The sequence below is a fragment of the Amphiprion ocellaris genome, chromosome 4, assembly GCF_022539595.1.
Source record: "Amphiprion ocellaris isolate individual 3 ecotype Okinawa chromosome 4, ASM2253959v1, whole genome shotgun sequence".
In the NCBI taxonomy this organism is placed as follows: domain Eukaryota; kingdom Metazoa; phylum Chordata; class Actinopteri; family Pomacentridae; genus Amphiprion; species Amphiprion ocellaris.
This window is the reverse complement of record NC_072769.1, coordinates 36,751,126-36,763,529: the sequence shown is the minus strand read 5'-3', so window position 1 is coordinate 36,763,529 and position 12,404 is coordinate 36,751,126. Positions and strand designations below refer to the sequence as shown.

Genomic DNA, 12,404 nt, shown 5'->3' with positions numbered 1-12,404 from the left:
ATGCTACAGTCACACCGGCTGTGATTCTACAAAATATATTTATATGCATATGAAGTTATGAAGACACTGGAGAAGGACGATACAAATGTGTGTTTGGTTTGTGTTACAGTGCGCCACATTAGCAGAGACTGTACATGAGCTCAGTGTGCTCTGCATTGTGAATGTGTGTGTCCACGCATGTCTTTGTCTCACATTGAAGATCTGCGGGATCTCTGAGTAGTAGAAGAAGTTCTGCTCCTTGTTGTATTTCTGGAGCTGTGCTGCGTAGTCGTTCCTGCACTCCTCTGCTGTGTGTGTGCGAGCATGGGCATGCTGCTTGGCCTTCAGAGCGAGGAATAGATGGAACAACAGAAAAGAAAGAGACAGGAAGGATGAAGGGATGCAGGAAGAAGCAAAAATGCAAAGTGGAGGGAGAGTAGGAATAGATGCCGGGAGGAGGAGGAGAGAGGGAGACAAGGAAAGTTCAAGGAGTGTTTCTGGACTGAAAATATCTTAAAAACTAAAAGTTGTAATAAAAACTGCGCTCAGTTATCGATGCTAAAGTGAGTGTGTTTACTTTCTCGACGTCGAGTCTGGTGGCATTGAGGTCATTCTCTGTTTTCTCTGCTTGCTGTGTGGCTTTGTCAGCCTCTGCCCACTCCTTGGCAAAGCGCTTCTTTGTCTGCAGGCGTGAACACACACACACACACACACACACACACAAATTAACTTTATTATGTTTTAATGATTTGAGCTCTAGTAGCATTGAAAATACAAAAATCTGACAATGGAGTTGTACTAAACGCAAAAGAACTCCAGATCAAGATGTTTTCTTGGCCCTCAGGCTCAGTTAATAAGAGGCTCAGAGTGTTTAAGTACCAAAGTGTAGAGGTTCATGCTGTCAATGGTAAAATGAAGATGTAAACTACTGCACAGATTTAATAAGTTTAACAATAAACCAATGAAACAATAACATAAATGAGGTTACTGTGTCGTAAAGGCTCAGTTCACGCAAATTACAGGTTCGATGTCGAGTCATGCACATAGATTTGGTTTATGTGGCTCAACTTTGACAGATTTATTTCAAAGGTTTCTGATCCAAACATTAAAATGTTGCAGTTCAGCTTTTTAATAAGGATTGTATGGGATTTTTTAACTGCAATAAACGGGCTTATTAAAGATTATTCCATCTTTTATTCTAAAGCTTTATAGATTGTAACCAGGCTGTGGAAAGTCTCTTTGTCTGGTGTTCATTCTCCATCAGCGGGACATTTGTTTTACTTCATCTCTTGAGTTCATTATCTTTTGGAACAGTACTATAGAGTTTCAGGAGTCAAATATTCAGAGAAACAACTTATTAATATTTCACGGCCTAATGTAAAAATATTGAATTATCATTTTAAATAACACAAAACCTATTAAAGGTATGCAGAGGATATGGAGCTGTGTGTTTTGACAGGATCCATACAAAAGCAAAAACACACATCTGACAGGAAGCAAAATGTGGGTGTAAATTATGTGTAAATTTGCCTTTGCATATGTTTTGGACTCAACATGCTTGTTAGAATGATACAAACATGCATTTTGAAATACGTGAAAACATGAAATGAGAACGCCACAGAGCAGCTTTAACTTTTGCTGTCCTGTTGTTAAAAGATAAACGTGACCTTTTCTACTAAAGACAAATGTATTACAGCAGAATTAATGAGAAATTGATCCCTTACAAATTATTTTATTGATTACTTTTATTTGCTGGATTTTTCACAACTGGGGAACTTAAACCTAGCTCTTATCTATGTTTAAAAACTAAAGAATGAATTAGCATGAATACAATGATTAGTTAGAACTTACTGACCTGCAGCAGGTTTGCCAAACATGCAAAACTGTGCAAAAAAATCTAAGCAAGTCACAACGTCATGATGAATACGATTTTAAATGAAAAATGAACATTACTTGAGTTCATCTTAAAGGATGTTGTTGAGTCACAAACCATTTTAAACTCAATAACACCAGCTGAACTAGTAAAAATAAAGATTTTAGAACCTTGGCTCTATTTGCCTTCCCAACAAACTTTCCAGACATTGTTATGAGATTGTTGTGGGTGATAAGGAATGAAAATAAAGCTTTACCACTTGAAGTATGTGTAATTTGTATGATCTTGTGATCCAAAAAACAACATGTGACTTACACTTTCTAGATGTTTAAAGCTGCTCTCTAACGTCTGCTGGGCCTTCTTGGCATCAGACAGATGCTGTTGAAGGAAGAGGATCCAGTAAATGTGCTGCAGTTTAACATGACGACACAGCAATCTACCAAACTCCACCGGTCCTTCCATCTTCCTCTCCTCCCCCTCCCTCACCCTGTCTAGCCGTCTCTCACCGTTTTGCGTTCTTGTTTGATGTCCTGGAGGTACTTGGTGAGTTCGACGCAGATGGCCGTCATCATGTTCTCAGCGATGAGCTCCCGTTGGCCGGCGTAATCGTTCAGCTCGTTCAGGATCTCCTGGAATGATGCGTAGTTGCTGAACCTGCAGCAGAAGCGAAAGAGACACATTAGTAACGAGACTAGACTAACATTTAGTGGAGCGCTGACTAAAGTACTACTCTGAACAGCAACTGTCCAATCAAAGTCTGTCAAGCTTTGGATTTCACTAGACGTTAAAGTGATGTCAGTGGGGCTCTCGTGCCTTTTATTAAAAATGAGGGATTTCATTAAACTGTGTCTTTATCTGCTCTGAAGTCGGATGAAAATGTTAGCATGTCTGGTATCTATTTTACTACTTACAGTTTGGGCTGGGCACTTAATTCACTTTCATTTTCAATAACAATTTTGGCTTCAAACGGTGATGAGAACAAGATCATCATGATACAGTGATTATTGCACCACATTCTGTTTTGCAATGATGCTCACATTTTGTCTTCAACTATAATTCCAACACACACCTTTGCTTTAGAGGTTTCCTTCCACCCTAAAAGTCCAAATGTTCACAAAGAGCTGAGACTGTTCACCCACTAACAGGGAACATGAGCTGGGGTTACACTGGTTTGAGACAGGTTAGTTTAATTGTATTGACTATGAACTGCTGGTTAATCATTCGGTGTTTGCGCTTGGCTGAGGAGTTAGTGGAACAAAGCTATCATTTGTGGGTTTATGACTGAAAACCTCTAAGTCTGAATTCCACCTCGATGTGACAACAATGAAGAACTGTGGAACTTAGGTTGGTGATGTTTCCAAAGTCAAAAGACTAATGGTGTTAAATATTTACTAAATAATCAGGATTATGACAGTTTTTATCATTGAGCAGCCCTCATGCAGATCATGCAATTCGGTATCCATACATAACATACACCTGTGCTCACTGCAATGTCAATTTGTTTGTGGATACATCTATTTCAAATGACCATATTCTATTTTGCCATGATATCTGATCATCAACAAATGCTGCATTTCTAAAAAAAAAAAAATGCCACCTAACAATGCCATATGGGGGAATGAACATCCTTGGTGGAGTCCTATGCTCTGTGAATGCTTTTCTTGTTCCTCTTGTGGAAATTCTTTTGTCATGAGCTGAAGCACCTGGTTTGAAAATATGAACATTAAAATTACATCAAACCAAGAACAGCATTTCTGTATAATTTCTACTGTAAAACTCCAACTCATCAAAGTGCATTTTAATTGCAGCACTGTATTATACCAATAATTAACTCTACCTTGTAACATGCCAACAATGTTCCTCCTCCTGTTTTGTCTAAAATGTGTAGTTTTAGTGTCTGTCTCGCAGCTTTAAATGATGCAACCTTCATGTGCACGTTTTGGACACTTTTACACAGTTGTCATTTTAAAAGGAGTCAGCTGGAGTTTAATGAAAACTCACTTTTTAAATTAATGCTAGCAATATGCAGTCAGAGTGAGTGTTTCTGAAAGTCAGCAAGAAATGAGAGAACTGTGAAAAACTTGCCTTTTCAAAATTGCTGTGAATTTTGTGTGGCAAAATCTACCACCGTTTTCATCTTAACAGCATAAGTGCCATATGGAAACTGAAGGCTTCACAGGCTTTCAGCAACCACAACTACAGGGGTTTGCAATTATCATTTTTATACATGAAAAATAAGAAAAACAATGAAGCGGGACGTGTTGTTTTCTCACTTGCAGTCTTGCTCGTCCTTGCTTCCTCGTTTGGCGTATTTCTTTGTTAAATTCCTGTTAGACGGTGCATAAAAACTCAGTTTAATTATCACACACATACAGAAATTCACAAAAGCACTATTAGATTTGAGATCCACGTTCATGTAAACACAAATAAAAATTCAGAGAGAAAACAAGAGCACACCTGAGTTGCTTGGCGTAGTTCTGCTCTATCTCTGTCCGCTCCTTCACAAACTTTATGTATCGGTCCACCAGGTCAAGGCCTGACTGTGTGTGCTTGTCGATGACATCATACTGGTCCTGAGAGAGGAACAGCACACAGCGACACCTGTTTACATACAAGTACTGAACATACACACAAATACCGGAGGCGTCTGTTGAGAAACACACAGCTGACACGGTTCAGTATGATGGTTTTTGCAGAGACGCATGTTTTTACTTTCTTTTGACTTTGCACCGTCCCACTTACGATCTAAAACAAAACTGTGACTACAAGGTTAAATCTGAGGGCGGCTACGTCATTTGGCACCATTGCTATGCACAATCCAGATTTACGATCACATGAGGTCAGTCTGCGTTATCTAGTGTTGTGATAATTTATTGATCCTATAAAATAGCTTATCGTGCAAAAATTCCACACATTGTGCAGTTCTACTTTCTCTAATGTGAGGATGTATTGCTTTCCTTCGTGTGACGTGAAATCAAACTAAATACTGTTGTGATTTTGACTATTTGCCCCATAAAATAAGCAAGTTAAAGGTCCCCCTTTATAACCTTTTTTAACAAGTTAATCTAAGTCTTCCATGTCCCCGCACTGTTTTAAATTTCAGCTCAAAATACCGCACAAATCATTAATTCTACCACTTCTTTAATATCCTGTGGTTTCATCCATCGTTTCAGTGTTTGCAGCTTTAAATGAAACTGAGCCGGTGCTGCCCACACTATTTTCAGAAAGACGACCACAGGAACACCTCCCTTTATTTCTACGATGATTGGAGCCAGTCGGAGGTGGGGCATATCCTGTTGTGACATCACAATAGGTTTCAAACCTGAACGGTTTGAGAGGATGGTCTTTTCTCATATTTTATGGGTCTCTAGACACACTGGGGATATGCAATTACATTCCACAATAATGAAAAGCTGGATTTTTATTATAATATGGCCCCTTTAAAGACATATCCTTAGGTTCCTGTGTTAACTTTTCATAAACTCAAAAATAAATCAAAACAACAAACAAGATCAACTAATAATGAAATAGCTGTTAGTTGCAGCCCTTCTTAAGACATGAACTGCACCAATATTAAATATGATGGGTGGATTTATTTTACTTTAAATTGGTCACCTATTATATGGAGACAAGGACAATTCATACCTATAATTTTTGCTTAATTTTCTTTCACTATAAATGTTGTTTTTTTGGTGAAATTGCTGGTTTTTCGTTCCCTCTGTCTCACTGTTTATCCTTTGAATACCGGTTTTAACATTTTGTCAGTGAAGCTACTCAAGTGTACAGTTTTGATTTCCTCCATATCTGATATCCTGACACTCCTAGAGTGTGTCTACTGAGTGAGTCAGTGAGTACAAGAGACATACTGCTGTTATGAAGCTGGCGACTGTGACAAAGCAACCGTGACACTGAGATATGCTGCAGGGCTGCAACAAATTATTGTTTTCATTACTGATTAATCTGCTTATTTCCTTGATGACTCAACTCGGCCTAAAAAATGTCAGAAAATATTATTAAATGTCTGTGACTGTTCACTAAAAGTGAAGCAGATGTCATTAAAAGGCTTATTTTGCCTGATAACAGTCTTCAAACCGAAAATATTCAGTTTACAGTCACATAAGACAAATGATAGTAACAAATCCTCACAATTAAGTCAGACAAGAGTTGACTAAACAATGAAATCATCATTAAAGCAGACACAATTTGTTAATCAGGTATCTGACAAAGTGCATGTCCTGCATTTAATTCATGGTTTGAGCTTTAATTAAATTGACATTTACACCACATTTAATCAGGCTGTCGATCTGCTACTAATAGGAAAGGGAAGCCTAATAATAACTCTCCAAACACACGCAAGCACAAGGTGTGTAGTAGAGAATAGAAGCAAACACCAGCAGTACTGTCCTTTCAACATTCCTGTCTGGCTTTACACACATCCCTTCAAAATACACACACACACACACACACACACACACAAACCCGTTGGACAGGTAACATTTGTCCTTTTAGTCCCCGCTGGCTTTTATTTACACAGTATAATGACGTACAGTGCAGAGCTCACCGAAGACAAATGTGACCACGAAGCTAAACAATCTGAACGCATAGACACATGAGAGTCTGGGCCCATAAAGCCTCAGGGTGGATCCCTTGTTGTGTCTCTTGTGAAATACAAAGACACACTCCGCCTTGTTGGGTGTTCATGTGTGCATAAGTGTGTGTGTTCATGCTGCAGGGTCTTCAGGAGCCAGAGACACAGATACTGAGTCCTCAGAGGAGTTGGAAGCTAAATGGAGATCATACAGCAACACAGTTAGCGATGTCCTGGATACGAGAGGGACAGGACGAGGTAGCGAAGCAGGAAAGAACAGGATCAGAAGATGTGAGAGGACGATTGAGTAACGTAGATGGTTTGTACCAGGAAGGACTGTGATTAGGGGAAATCACAGCGAACTGTGAACGCTGGTGTTGATGGAGAGATTAAAGAATCAGTTAGATGCACTCTTGCACGTATTTCCCTCTTCTGCAGCAACGCCCCATTAACTTTAGTGTAACACATCTGCGTGTTTGTGTGAGAGGAGGAACAACGTACAGAGTTCAGGAATGAGATAATCATTAGCTCAGTGTGAACCTCCGCCCTGTGACTGACGGTCCCAGGGGCCTCTACAAGCCCTGGAACCAGTTGGACTAGTCCCACCCCTCACAGTGACGCAACGCTGGCAGCAGCAGCGTCCCACCTGGTCCAAGCTCAGACTCTCACATCTCCATCCCAATGTAACCCACCAAACAACAGGACTGACTGTACCAGCAAAGCGGTAATTTATGCCAATGGGTTGGGCAATTAAAGCTGAAAGACCCTTTGTGACGTCTTTAAGACATGCTATGTACATACGCGCCTCCTGCTTCGCTCCATTCTCAGTATGAGGGCTGATGTTTGCTGGTTCAACAAACTGCGAGCATTCTGCTGCCACCATTGTTTCATATGTAAACCCAACAACAGCGCTGAGGAGAATGAAGACAGAGGAAGCAATAAGGCAGCTGATTTAATTCTATCTGTGCTACCTGAATTACACACCACTTCATCAGCGCAGAACAGGCAGATCAATAAAAAGTGTATTAGAGCAACATCTGCCTCGCAGTCTGAGGCTGGTACTCGATATTAAAACGATCTAAACGTGTTTGTGTCTAAAACTACAGCCTGCTGTCTGCTCTTTTCAGCTGCGTGATGAGATCAGGAGTACAGAAAAAAGCCAAGTGAAGTAGCAATGAGGGAAAACACAATTTTGAGGTAGAAATTTTGGTCGAATCTTCTTGACCTGCAATGTTGTGGTGGGAAGACTGAAGGTGCTTTTCACCTGTTGCTTCACATCTGTGTTTCCTCACTCTAAGCTCCACCAGAAGCCTCCTCTCAGCTGGAGAGGACTGGAAGATCCTCCATGACGGTGGAGGGGAATGATTTCAGGGTCACAACAGGACAGAAGACACAGAATGAAAATCACCCAGCTGGTCACTAGTGTTGGTGGTTACCGTTACCTAACCGAGAGAATTCTGACAGATTAGTGATTAACTATGAACTCTGCTTTGTAATCTCAACCTTGTGAGTTAACTTCATGGGAATTTTTGCATCACTAAATGGTCTAGTCTACATGTACATTGGTATTTTTTAAACTTTTTAAAATATCAAACCAAGAGGTGGTGATACATTAATAGCCCTTAACCCTTTTAAAACCACAGGGATCACCAGTGACACTGCAGTGCATGTGTATTTCAAATTACTGTAACTCCTCGCTACTTCGTGCAATTTTAATCATTCAAACTGCCCCTGAAAGCTGTGAAACGGGGCTTTCTGGTGCAATTACATGCATTACGGTAATGACTGAGTGCTGTGTGGGGAGCGGGAGGGAATGAGTGGATATGAGGAAATGAGCATTATAGTGCTAAAAGGGTTAAGCATTGTTGGCCCATCAGAAATCTGCAAAAAAAAAAAAAAAAAAAGGTATTACTAGTTCCAGCAGGCAACTATTTTGATAGTCATCAATTAGCTTGAGCAATTTTTTTTTAAAGTAAAAAAAATCTAAATTCTCTCACTGCAGCTTCTTAAATTAGTATATTTTCAAGTTTCTTTGTTCCTCTATGACAGTAAACTGAATATCTTTGGCTTGTAGACAAACTATACAACTTTTGAGGATGTCATCTTGAGCTTTGGGAAACACGGATCAACATTTTTCTCAAATTTCTGAAGTTTTACAGATCAAACAAGTGATTGATTAATCGGGAAAAAAAATCAGCAGATTTAATCACGAGTGGACTGATTTTGACACCTTTGGTCCTCAATAAAGGAGAAGAGGAGCTTTTAGAGCAACATTTATCCTTTTAGTAAGGTTAGTACCAGCACAACATTTACCACGTTCTCCACTGAACATCACCTCATGTGCACGAGCAAAAATGGCACAACTTTGACTCTTACAAGCTGAAAACTCTGGATATACCCGTGGACACATCAACACTGCAAACAGAGTTTCCAAAAAAGGCAAAAACAGGCAGAAAAAGCTTTAGAAAATACCCATGAAACAAGGCATAACAGAGACTGCTGTTATTGAACATCTGCAAATACTCATTGCCAGGTTTCTGTAGCCACAGAAACTGAAACTATTGAGATATGAGCTGTTTAGACGTAAAGAAAAAGAGCTTAAATGGAATATTGCTTCACTCAACATTTGCTAAAATGCTGTTTAATAATAATGCAACCTGAGATTTTGTTTGTAGTCTTCACAATATGCATCTCAAATCTGAAAACATGACAATAATATTCACTTTAAATGACTCAACAACAGCAGCAGGATCAGAACAACGGCACATTTTCCAGTAATTCCAGACACTAAGTCTGAAACACAGATGTTTCCACGTATTCAGATCAAAAGAAACCCAAAGTCATACCTACATTTTTTGCATCTAAGATGAGCATGCTGCTTTCCAGCCTAAACTGTCATCTTTGGAGGTTTTGCTGCAGTTTGTGATGCTTCAGTGCCTTCCTGATTACAGAGTTGTTTGATTCCCACAGGACAGAGCTGCAGATGTTTCCAAGCAATCAAGATTTTATTAGCTGAGACATCAATTATGTTTTAATGAAGCAACTTGACTTAATAAATTACTAGTCTGAAACTAGAAGTATTCATTAAAATCTTAGACAGGACCATTAAAAATGAATGAATTTACAAATGGTTGGTGCAAGCCAACTCTGCTTTGTTGTAATGGTCTGGTCACACTGCGTTTTTCTGTTAAAAGTGGCAAAAGCAACATTTTTTAAAGTGAGACAAAACAAAGTATGTTAAGCCGTGAAGTGTGACTGAATGCTAGAAAAGGTCAGGCTGTGTTTAGACCTTCTGACAGCTCCTGGGCTACGTCATATTTAATTTAACAGCTGTTGGGGGTTTCACTGACCGGCTGGTGGGTCAGTCGGTACTAAGTTATGCTGGACAGCCAAACATTATTTAAACACACGGAACATTATATTAAGTTGTTGTGGGGATTATAAAGTTTAAAAAGCTGCTAAATATGACAGGATGGAATTAAGGGAATGCTTCCTAAATGATGCAGTAAAATATGAATTTTAATATCTGATGACACGTTGCGGCTGTACAACATGCAGCTTCAGTGAAAAGGAGCTGGAATGTTTTAGGATTCTTCCAACCTTGAAGCTACTTTGTAAAGATAACAGTGTGATATGGAGCTAAATTAAAGCTTAGCATTGATGTTTGATTTGAGTTCTGCTCAGAAGCATATTGTAGCAAGTCTGGAGACCCTGCTTTTATTTTTGATTCATTTTACCGTCTTACCGCTCGTTGTTCTGTCTTTTTGTGTGTAACTGTGTGTCTGGCTTGGTTGTCTTTTCTTAAGCTGCTTGTATGGCCCATTAAATTGCCCCTTGGGGACAAATAAAGTTATCTGAACTTAGTTGAATTGAATTGAAAACCCTTGTCAGACCCCTTCACTCCATTCCATGCTGATGGTGTTCAAACGCTCTGCATTTCACAGTAAGCCAGAGTTTGTATTCTGCTGCACTACAGACCAAAAGTTTGGAAGCAATTTCAAGTTTCTGCTCACAATGTCTGTCTTAAAAAGGTAAAAACAATAAAAACTGGTATGAATTCTATTTTGGGATGTATTTATTGCATGATGCACCATTTTCCTCAATTTAACTTTAGGTATACAATGAAGTTACCTGGCAATTGCTGAATAAATGTTAACAAAAGAAGGACTTAGTTTTAGGGTTGAGAAGATTTGCAAGAGTCACAACTTCAGTGCAAGAGTCAAAAGCAAAGCACAGTTTGCATTATTCACTTAAGCTGCTTGGCTTTTGAGAATTTGCACACAAAAATCCCAATAAAACTGCATCCATGTCTCTATAACTACAACAAAAATGGCTAGAAAGAAACAGCTGAGCAAAGAAACAAGAGTACAGATACAAATATCTGACAGTTATAGTAAAAATGCATTCTGATGAGTGACTCTTTAAATAATAATCATTAATAATCAAAATCTGATGTTGCTTCCAAACTTTTGGCCTGTAGTGTATCTGTGGTGCCCACGCTGGTGCACCGTTAGCGATGTGTTTCACAACAAACACCCACGACTGGTTGGGACAAACCTACAAGAGAAGTTTCTGATGTCCCAGATAAGAAAAGAAACTCAACTTTTAGCAGAAGGAGAACAGTCTAAAAAAGAAAACGGTGACGCATACGACAGTGTTATTGTAATTACTCTCCCTGTCAGAAGGAGGAGACAAAAGTTCTTACTGCAGGGTCAACAATGAACCAATTAATTTAAGTTCTTGCTCAGATGTGCTTTGGTTTCCCCACAATAAAGTCCCATAAAGCTGTCAGATGCCATCAAACACACCAAAAGAAGCAGCATTTAACTGAGTTTGATGAGATTTTTCAACTCTTTCTGAACAAACACAGCAGTAAACACAGCCCAGCAGCCTCACCCAGTCTGTGTTTGACTGCAGAATAATCTCACAGGTGTGCTCTCAGACTCTGACCACAATCACAGCAGAACTTCACTAAACATGCTTTCTCTTAGCTTTTTATCAGCAGCAACAAACAGAACAAACCCTCCAAGTCAGGAGCTTTTGTTTAATTCAAACCCAGACTGTACATGGAATAACATGCATTTTCTCGTACACAGCCTCCACACTGACTCTGAGCTGGAGCGCCTGGTTTATGAATTATTAGCCAGCTGATGGAAAATTAGGCAGCAACTGATTAACGGTTAACAAAGCGAAGAAGATGAACAATCCATAGCTGCAGCTTGTTGAATGGGAGGATTTCCTGCCCCTTCCGTGTCACAAACAGAGCGTCACAATGAGAGTTCAGGGCAAAAACAAGCGAGGTGTAGACATCACGCTGGAATATAAAGAAGCACTCCTGGTGTTTTCACATGAGGTGGACATGACAGCCTCAGATCTGCTGCAGGTCTGGGCCTTCAGAGTGTTGGACAGCTGTGACTGATGCTGTCTGACCTGGTGCTTCAATGAGACTCAATGAGAACCAAGCAGCCAGAAACACTTCCTCAGGTTGGAGCATGCACTGAGGGCAGGAATGAGAAAGAACAAGCCTCAGATAAGAGTGCATGGCCTCACTGTGGCCAGACCCAGCAGTAAAACCTCTCCTCTCTCCCCTCTGCTGATGGTAAGGTATGCAGCAGGAGTTGCGAAATCCCTCCTGGCTGCCAGGCTTCCCAGATAGACTCCTGCTGGTGTCTTACTTAAGCCCGGCCTAGCTGGAGAAACCCACAGCACACAGTGTCGACGGAAAACAATAGCAGGGCAGCCAACTCCTGAGGGATGGTGGAGGGATTTTTGTTTCTGGAAAGACTTCTGTGTTTGCGTGTTTGTGTCAGCTGTCAACTTACCCACAGATCTGTTCCCCAGTCCATGTCTGCGTAAGTTCAGATGGGTGAAGAAACGCACAGATCCGCTCCCGTTTGGCTTTAAAAGCGAAGAAAGAAGCCACCAGGTGGGGAGCAGGAGGAGGGAAAGAAAAACTCCCCTCGG

The 12,404-nt window shown here is 40.1% G+C and overlaps 1 protein-coding gene across 3 annotated transcripts in view; it reads right to left on the bottom strand.

The window, feature by feature from the left end:
* The window catches only part of trip10b (thyroid hormone receptor interactor 10b), a 27,289-nt gene extending 14,885 nt beyond the window's left edge, over positions 1-12,404 (bottom strand). For all 3 annotated transcript variants that reach the window (XM_055010345.1, XM_023266776.3, XM_023266779.3), the window contains exons 1-7: positions 12,263-12,404; positions 4,310-4,425; positions 4,126-4,179; positions 2,359-2,506; positions 2,168-2,230; positions 557-661; positions 193-321 (exon numbers count right to left, since the gene is read on the bottom strand). In XM_055010345.1, the coding sequence (XP_054866320.1) occupies positions 193-321; positions 557-661; positions 2,168-2,230; positions 2,359-2,506; positions 4,126-4,179; positions 4,310-4,425; positions 12,263-12,286 (639 nt within the window). In that variant the 5' untranslated portion in view covers positions 12,287-12,404. The remainder of the gene's footprint in view (positions 1-192; positions 322-556; positions 662-2,167; positions 2,231-2,358; positions 2,507-4,125; positions 4,180-4,309; positions 4,426-12,262) is intronic.